The sequence below is a fragment of the Pelecanus crispus genome, chromosome 2, assembly GCF_030463565.1.
Source record: "Pelecanus crispus isolate bPelCri1 chromosome 2, bPelCri1.pri, whole genome shotgun sequence".
Lineage (NCBI taxonomy): Eukaryota > Metazoa > Chordata > Aves > Pelecaniformes > Pelecanidae > Pelecanus > Pelecanus crispus.
In genome coordinates, this window is record NC_134644.1 from 70313202 (window position 1) to 70323168 (window position 9967).

At 43.3% G+C, this 9967-nt stretch overlaps 1 protein-coding gene across 1 annotated transcript in view; it reads right to left on the reverse strand.

Moving 5' to 3' along the window:
• RECK (reversion inducing cysteine rich protein with kazal motifs) overlaps nucleotides 1–9618 on the reverse strand; it is a 73383-nt gene extending 63765 nt beyond the window's left edge. The window contains 2 exon segments of the mRNA XM_075705544.1: nucleotides 5486–5544; nucleotides 9540–9618. Coding sequence (XP_075561659.1) covers nucleotides 5486–5544; nucleotides 9540–9618 — 138 coding nt within the window.
• Between the last annotated feature and the right edge of the window lie 349 nt (nucleotides 9619–9967).

The following is a 9967-nucleotide window of genomic DNA, read 5'->3' on the forward strand; positions in this document are numbered from 1 at the left end:
ATTTTAACAGTTTATTACAAGATGCCTTTACTTCATCAATCTTTTTGCTGTTGGTTTTGTTTTCTAAAATTTCATGGAAGTGTTAATATAAGTTGAGCTCTCAGCACATTTTAAATTGTTTACTGGTCCCACATTAGTCATGTTTTTAGTTCTTGTTCCTTTAGCAGTCCAATGAAGTAAAACACTTATAAATTAAAACAAGAAACTGGGCAACAAAAGGGATGGAAACAGACCTATTAATGTGGGATATGAAACTGGAAATCACATGAATAACTGAAACATGAATGCATGTCAGATCTTTCAGGAGGAGAAATACATTACAGTTCTATTCTAAATTTGCAACACGGTAAACTCATGGAAAGAAAAACAAGAATATAGTACTGGTTTCAGAAAGGAGAGCAAGAGAAGAACTGCATTAGTATTTGGGGTCTTCTGAGGTCATAGAATAATAAAAACAGTTCAGGTTGGAAGGGAGTTCAGAAGATAATTTATTTCAACCTCCTGCTCAAAGCCGGGTCAACTATGAGGCCAGACCATGTTGCTCAGGGTTTTATCCAGTCAGGTTGTAAAAACCTGTGAGGATGGAGAATGCACAGCCTCTGTGTTTTCATGGTGGAAAAGTTCTGCCTTGCAACCAGCTGGAACTCTCTAGTTTCAATTTATGACTGCTTTCACTTGTCCTCCTACTATGTACCACTGTGAAGAGCCTGGCTGTGTCTTCTGAGCAAACTTATTACAGGTATCAGAAGGCTGCTCTGAGGTGCTCCTTCTTCCCCAGGCTGAAGTCAGTTCCCTCAGCCTCTCCAGAGAGGGCATGTGATCCAGCCCCCTGATCACCTTGGTGACTCTGCTAACTTGTTCCAGTTAACTGATGTCTTTCTTGTAACAGAGAGGACAAAACTGGACACAGTATTCTAGATGTGGTCAGCAAGCACTGACTAAATGGGGAGAATAATTTCTCCAGACCTACTGGCTGTGGTCCTGTTAATATAGCCCAGGACACCTTCTTTATTGTTGGGGCACACTGCTGGCTCATGTTCAGCTTGCTGTCTGTATACCAGTAGCCCTGGGTCCTTTTTCAGCAAATCTGCTCCCTAGCAAATCAATCTCCAACTCATATTGTTGCAAGCGATTCCTTCTTCCCAGGTGCAAGACTTTGCCTTTGTCCTTGCTGAATTTCATAAAGTTCCTGTTTCCTTCCATCTGTCTAGGTCCCTCTGGATGACAGTCCTGCCATTAAGATTACCAACTTTTCCTTCTAGCTTGGTATTGCCAGAAAACTCAACAAGAATGGAATCTGTTGCCTCCTCCAGGTCAGTAATAAACATGTTAAACAGGACAGGTCCCAGGACAGACGCCTTTGGTATTCCACCTCTTATTAGCCTGCAGGCACACTAGGACCCACTAACCCCTATCTCTGAGCCTGATTACCCAACCAATTTTTTTACTTATCTATTTGTCCATCCATCAAAAACATATTATCCTAAAATGGATACAAAAATATTGAGGGAGGCAGCGTCAAAAGTCTTGCTAAAGTGAACACAAATGACATCTGCTCCTTTCCCCTCATCCAGAAATGTAGCCTTATTATCGAAGGCAATCAGGCTTGTCAGGCATGATTTACCCCTTGCATGCTCAGAAATGTGTTCTGAGAGGACTCTGTCCATGAATTTCCCAGGGATTTAAGAGAAGATGATTAGTCTGTAGTTCAGTGGATTGGGGTAGTCTGTAGTTTAGTCCTTTGGCGTTTTTTTTTGGTTGGGATTTTTTTTTTTTTTTTGAAGATGGGTACATTGTTTGTCCCTTTCCAGTCATTGGAGACCTCTCCCAAGTTCCACAACCTTTCAAAAATGAAAGTAACCTTGCAGTGACACCAGCCAGCACTCTCAGCACCCTTAGATGCAGTCTACCTAGTCCCATGGACTTGTATGGGTCAAATTTTCTCAATTTCCGACTCAACCATCACCTATTACTGGTAGTACTCCTCCTTGAACCCTGTCTCTATGCACAGAGGACTTGAAGACCTTGTGAACAAAGACTCAGGAAAGAAGGCATTCAGTACCTCTGCCTTACCTGTGTTTGCTGACACAAAATCATGTGCTGCATTCAGCAACAGTCGCACATTTTTCCTTCTTCAGCCTTTAACTACTGCCATAGCATTATTGCCCTTGATATCCTCTGCAAGTCTCAACTCCAGTTGAGCTTTGTCTTTCCCAATATAACCTTACGTGCCTGGGCAAACTGTCTAAATTCCTCTTTTATAACCTTTCCCTGCTTCTGCTTTCTCTGTACTGCTTTTCTTGCATTGAAGCTTGTTCATGACTTCTCCGTTTAGCCAAGCCAGCCTCTTGAAACATTAAAATGTTTTCCCGAGGACTGTGATGGACTGTTCGTATGCTTGGAGGAGGATCGGGATAGAAATCTCTGGAGTGGTACAGAGATGAATGCTGCCAGGAACCTTATCATTGTGAAACTTCCCAGAAATAAACTTAGGAAAAAAAAGTCAATTAAAGAAAGCCAGGCCCACTTATTCCTTGCTACAGTATCTGACAGACTTAATCAAATAATCATCAAAAGGAGATGATACTGAAACTAAGCTTGGAATAATACTTACTAAAAATGCAAAAATAATTACATCTTTGAATCATGTTAGTTGACAAACAAATCTGTAATCCAAGTTTTCTTATTCAAAGGACTCACAATGTAGCTGAATTACTAGTTAGCAGAATTCCTTACTCTTAATCAAGCCTTTTTCCTTAACTGGCAGGATGAAGCAGAACACCACTGGGTTTCCTGTGCCCTTCACCCTATTCCCTGGGCTGTAGTTACCTTTTACCCATGCAAGGCCTCCCTCAATAGTATCACTGGTGTCCATGTAGATGAGCAGCCAATGGGTAATAGTCTGAGGGTCAAAAAAACCTTGTACTTTCCGCAACATCCTAGATCTAAGCCCCTAAAAACCAAACCACCTTAGACAGCAAGCCTCATCTGCAGATGAGTGCCTCCATCCCCTGCAGAAGGGAGTCCTTCTCCTGGTGGCACTGCTTACAACCAGTTGATTAGGCCAAGATGGCTCCCTGATGGAGCTTGCTCCTCCTCACCTGTTCTAAGGCCCCAAATCTATTCTGTAAGTGCATATCCAAAGACAAGCCAAGAGACTTGTTCCTGCTGTCAGGAGTCACAAACTTTCAGTCTCCACTAAGCACAGCTTCTGGTCATGCTTCTTTCCATGCAATGCATAGTTCAGGCTATTGCCCCTGCAGGTTCTCCATGAACACAGTTTAAGTGCCATTGACTCAAGGTGAGACACCATCCTTTCCCTGCAGCCCAAGACTTGGATGGACACATTCTTCCTCAAGAGCTCCCTCTGGGTCAAGACCTCCAACGTGTCATGAGTGGTTGGCCCAGCCACTGCCAGAGCCTGTCCTGCTGGACGTAACAGGTGCACACAGTCTCAAGAAGCACATCTGCACCACCTGCTGCCCCTCTCCACAAGAAACATCTGTGTTAACACCCAAATTCCTGTCTGTGCACCCTGGCTGCTGGCATTCTGTAAGCATTAGTTAAACAGAAATATGGGGGACAAGCCTGCTCTCTTTCCCTGATGCCCCTGGCAAGCAACTTCAATGTTTTAGGGCTCAAACTACCAAGTCTAGGAGGAAAACTTTTTTATTATTATTATTAAATAAATTATCATGTCAGGATGGTACAGTGTGGTGGTACAGACAAGGCAACAAGTGCATGGCAAATATTTTAGAAAAGGTGTTTGGAAAGACAGAAAAAGGCAAGTCATTCAGCCAATTCTGTTCCCTTACAGTCACCTCCCATGTATGTAAACCTTCATCCTACAAATTTTATGTTTAAGACAAGGGGGGGAGTATCAAATAATACATTCCAAATTGGATCCAACAAAGACAAAGCATTTGAATCGTGCTGCACAAAATGGTTGTTACAGAACATGAAAGGCAGTAGAAAAATAGTAGACAGCCCCTTCAGCCAGTTTGTTGGCTTATATCAAAGAATCATTCAGCAAATGATGCTACCAGCCTGATGTAACTAAGACAGCTCCTTATAGGACAATTTGAGGGGCGCCAGTCTTGCTTGAGACTTGTTCTAGACCTCTCACCACAAAGACTCTGAATATGCTGATTATCTGAGTAGAGAGAGATCATCCAGAGGAGGCAAAATCAAAGTATCTTACAAAAACCACAGAAAACCCTACAGAATAATTAGAACCGGAATAACACAAATGGGATGGAATTTGACAGCAAAAAGCTCAAGGCCTTTCATGAAGAGCTAACAGGAATTCACATGATAAACTGGGAACTTCAAACCAATGCAACAGAAGCAAGAACTGGACAGATTATTCCAAACGCCCTCTCAATGCAGCTATTAAACCTGCTGATTAAATTTGTTTATATTCAGGAATGGACATCTTTCTCTTACATGTAAGTTTTAACATGATTTTTAAGACTGAGTGCTATACTTTTGTTTATAATACCATGTACAGTTTTGCTTATCTGTATTCAAAGAGATAAACTTATGCTGGCAGGGCTGTGAGAATAATTATAGGAATTGAGAGAATATCTTACACAAAGAGACTGCCAGACTTTTCCTTGTTTGGCCTAACAACAGTAAAGCTGAAAGGGGATTTGATTGCATTCTATAAATATATCAGGGAGGAATAAGCGCAATTTAAACTAAAAGTTTTCTTAGTACAATCACAGATAAATATAAACTTAATCATAAGCAGGTTTAGTGCTTGAATAGCCCCAAAGCAGGTAACGAAGACAAGAAAAGGGGCAGGTATGATGTAAGGACAAAATTTTAATATAAAAATTGTGTGTATGTATGCTTTACTGATGTAAAATTTTTATGTATATAAATTTATAGAAATACACGCACACAAAGCTGTACAACATACTATCCAAAGGTACAAATCTAAACGTAAATTGTAGAAAAGTATTTTCCAAGCTTGAATTTAGCACAAACATCTCTTTGTTATTACCTTACGAACAGAGTAAGTAAGCAGATTTTTGCTGGATTCACAAAGCCATATATCATAGTAAGTATCTCAGACACTTAGCTAAGAAACAAGAACCGGCAGGAAGAAAGAACAGTACTGACATCTTGTTCTTCATTCTAAATTCCCCAACGCTTGGAAACACACAAGATCCAGAAATTGGGTAAAATATCTTCACCCCTCCCATTTCCTAACATGCTTATCACTTCTTGACCAAATCCTGACCTCAGATTTGTATATCTATTTCTCTTCAACCTCAGCAGAACCTGTTTTCCACTATGAAAGAGGACTACAGTTTTAAAAGTTTAAGTTCTAATTTAAATAACAATAATATTACATCTCACAATTCACACATAGTATTCACACAGAAAATCATTTGCTTATAACCCTAATCTTGCTACATCGTTGTCTAAAGGCATGACTTTAACTCCGAGGGATAAACCAAATTTAAAACAAGCTTACCTGTTCACAGACATCACGGCACATTAAGTTGTCCTTTGCATGGTAACAACAGGACAAACCTATGGAAAAGCGGGGGAGGGAAAAAGGTATTTAAACGACCTGAAACACTTAACTATCACCTCTGAACAGAAGCGCCCATTTGATGGCCTATCAGGATGATTTGTCTGGTCCACAGACAACCGTGAGAAATTTTCATTCCCAGAAGGCAAAAAAGAACGTGAAAAATTTTTGTTCCTAAGTTGACGCAGATCTATGCATCGAGCCTCACAGAATTACCTCTGAACACTCACTCCCACCAAAAGGAGACCTCACTCCCCTTCCTTCTGCTTCTAGCCACATTTCTGCTGCTTAACTTGCACTAGCTTGGCACCTGCCAAATTTCTTCAGAAGGCAATTCAATTTATTCACTCATGGGAAATAATAATAAAAAAAAAAGAATAGAGTAATAAAAAGTGAACAAAAAACCCACCAAAAAACTCCAAAAAGACTACATGCCTTTGTAAATGGAATAATCTCACAGAATCTGAAAAGTGCAAGAACCCAGTTAGGAACAGGTGGAAAAAGGAAATCAGAGCAGGAACCCCTTTTCACACAGAGGTGAACACAGCTGCTCATTTAAGTCTGGCTTCTTAAAAACTTGGAACAAAACTGTAAATTGCTTCACTAGTGATGGATGATTAAGAGTGGTTTTGCCTGACTAGATGGAAGTCATAGAGCAAGCACAGATATGAACACATCAACAGAAAACCAAATGAGAACGGAAGCACTGAGAAGTCATGACCAAGGTTTAAAGCAGCATTTTTAACATTACACTTTGTTGTGCTTTGTTCCCTGTAACATCCAAATATTTCCTTCATTCAGAGTTAAGCTTGGCCAATATAAAATTAACTGCACAACTCCTTGATACTCATTTTCATGCTCACTGCCCAGTGTTTGAAACAGTGTATTAGAAAACAGACAGAGGTTTCCTTCAAAGCTTTTACTTTCACGCACATCTTCACACACAGGATCATTTAATGGTTACAGACTTCTGCTCAACTGTATCTGAACTACATATCACACCAATACAAGATAAGAGCAATACAGGACAATAATACCACACATATGAAGTTGTATTTCACAATACCTAGTTACTAACTAGATTCTGACCAAACCAATAAGAGGGATCTTGGGCATGACTTCCTTGATAGTGTCACAGCTTACAAGTGTTTTCATCTGTTCTTCTGAAAGCTTATAGCTGTTACAAGAAGACAGCCAATTTAAAAACAAAAAGAATCCACCACCACCAAAACCAAAATTCTCCAATATTGAAGTGACATTAAAAAAGAAAAGAAAATTACAGCCTGAAAATGTTGAGGAACCCGGGGGGGGGGGGGGGGGGGGGCAGGGAGGGAAATCACTGAAAAGGTTGTCTGAAACACTCAATTTAAAATGGCTGCTACAGGATTTAGCTATATTTTAATGCAGAAATCTATCACTCCTGAAGAAGAAAGAAGAGAAACCAAAGTAGGACTTGTAACTGGTGAATGTTTTCATTAATAATTAGAAACAAAGCAAAATGCCTGTAATAAATGAGGACAGCACCAAAACCCTGCTTACAATATGATGAAATGAAAGAATGAAATTGTAAAATTGACTTTAATGGGTGTTGCCAATTTTCTACCATTGCAGAAAAGGATTGAGATATGACACAGATGGCTTAAAAATCTTTCCAATTTGAGGGCTACATACAGGATCTTGCAGGTTTTCCTGCACTATGTTCAGTAAGCCCATCTGTGCCAAGAATCAACTTCATCATTAGCAGGCTCCACCATGTTCAAACTTCAGTTATTATTTCACTTAATTGAAAAGCTTTTCTTTACACTTTCTTAGTCCTGTTCTAAAGCCATGGTATTAGAAATATGTAACAACAATGAAAAACATTAACTTTGAAGAACAGACAGTTTTTCTTAAGGCAAGAGTTGCACTTATTTTCAGAAACGTTTCTGAATTTCAGTGCCTATGTAATCAGACTGCAAGCGCATTAACACAGTGCTGGAGAAAACATTCAGGTTCACAATGAAAAGACATCCAGCAGATTAATTGTCATAAGTAAAAAAACCCACACCAAATGTACTTAAACATAGGCTTTACTTACAAACAGAAATACTGGCTACTCAATCTTGTTTTTGTTGTTTTGTTTCACCGTGAGTCCCAGAAATTTTTCATTATATAAATTTTTATTGCGAGTAACTGCTACATTTAAGAGACCCAAGAATTCAGAGTTCCCAACTTATAAAGAGAATTTACATTGGCTTAGGTGACAACGCGTATGTTTAACCGCATATGTCACTACAATTTGAGTTCATTAATATCTTGGGCAACATTTTATTAAATACTCCTTCACATAGATTATTCAGTACTCTGTGGCCTTTTATCCATTAGTTTTCAGTGGCTCCCAACCGTCCTATGATGTACTAACACACATCCAGGATAGTTCTCCTTCTCAATCACTTCCACTGCTGAGTGTCAAGTCTCACCAATTATACCGAAGAGTAACAATGAAGTAAAAATATACTAAACTTTATGGTTGTTTCCTTTTATACAAAATCTTAATCAATTGGTGGTATTTTGAATTAGCAGCAAATTAAACTGGCCCAGAGTGATATTTAGTGCTTAAGTCAGAAATGGAAGTTATTAACGATATCCATTCCAAACACAATTCCTCAGTTCTCTTTCCACTTAACCTCTTCTGAAATGCCTTATGACATCTCTTTCAGTCAGTCCCTTACTTTCTCATTCCCACTTTCTCTAGTGGATTTCATTTCAAAATTTTATTTATGTCCAACTATGGAATATCTACACTTCCTTCTTTGATATGATCTGGTATCTCAGCAATATGAGTAGGTTTATCAAGAGAAAGTTGGGCTAGAATATGTCATATTTCGTTCCACTAGCTTTTTACTGTCTCCTTCCTAAAACTGTGCCTCACTAGAAATCGGAGCTATAGAACAACAATGAAATGCCCATAAACGTCTCAGTGATTGCAGGCTTCTGCTTTAAAGTATTACATATTTTGTATTTTCCATTCCCGTAACAGCATTACCAACATGATCTATTTATTAAAAGCTATTTGCCAGTATCTGTGCTTGTGCTGCCTTCTTTTTTCATTACTCTTTTCTGGTCCTGTCAAGAAGTTATCTGCTATCAGAACTGCAATGCAGGAAACTATTGTACCACTATCTTTCTCTCTATTAAACATCTTGCCTTCACTTTTTAAAAAACTCAATACCTTGTTCAACACCATTTTTCTTATTGAAAACATTAGCAAAACCACAAGGAATACAAGCCCTGGAATACAAGGGCTGTTCTGACATTTCAAATGGCAATCCAGAAGTCAGGTTTTATCCATCTGGCAGAAGACACCAGATCTTCTCCATTTCAAACCACAACCTTGGGAATTTACCTATTGCCAGCATGACAGCCGAGGACACAAATCCAGCCCCAAGTCATGTAACCCGGCGGGGTAAACGAAGGGGTCTATCCTCATCACACTGCCAGGCGGGATGTAGGAAAGGCGGCCGTACCCCCGCAACCCGCTCCTCGCTACCTCAGCTATTTAAGCCCCCTCTCTGCGGTCGGCCCAGGGTTTCAGGCGGGGGCTTTCCACGGGGAGGTGGGGCGGCGGCGGACACCGAGACGGCAGCAGGGGGAAGCGGACGGACAGCAGGAAGGCGACGCTGCCCCTTCCCGCCAGAGCCCCGCGGGCACCCAGGGGGCCACCCCCGGCCCTCACCTGCCGCCGCCCCGCGCCCACCGGCCCGCCGCTCCCGCGGGGCAGGTGCGGGCGGCAGCGGGTGCCGGGGTGCCGCCCCCCGTCTCCCCCGGCTCCCGGCAGCCCGCCCCCGGCTGCGGCGAGACAGGAGGGACCCGCGGCGCCGGGCCGCGCCCCGTTCCCGCGGGCGACGCCACCGCCCCGAGGCTTCTGGCACCCCGCGGACGGCCTCGCCCCTGCGCCATGTTGTCGAAGAAGGACCCGCGGAGCCGCCTCCCCCCTCCGCGGCTCGCTACTCACCGGCCGCCGCGGGGAAGAGCAGCGGAGCCGCCGCCAGGCACAGCAGGGCCCAGGGCCACCGAGCGGCCGTTACCGCCATGGCCCGCTCGCGAGCCCGCAGCGCGCTGACGCGCCAAGCGCCCGCCGCGCGGCTCCGCCCCGCGACCCCCGCCCGCCAGACGGACGGCGCTGACGCGGGCCACGCCCCCTCCCCCCGCGCCCGCCGCCAGCCCCGCGCTGCCTCCCGCCACCCCCATTGGCTGCCGCTCCCCCGCCAGGCCCCGCCCCCGCCGCCGGGCCGCCGCGGACATTCCAGCGGGCGCGAGCCCGGCGGGGAGAGGCGGCGGGCAGAAAGGGGCGGGGCCTGCGGCACAGAGCCGCCCCTGCCCCGCCCCTGCCCCGCCCCTGCCCCGGCCCCTGCCCTGCCCCGGCCCTGCCCCTGCCCCGGC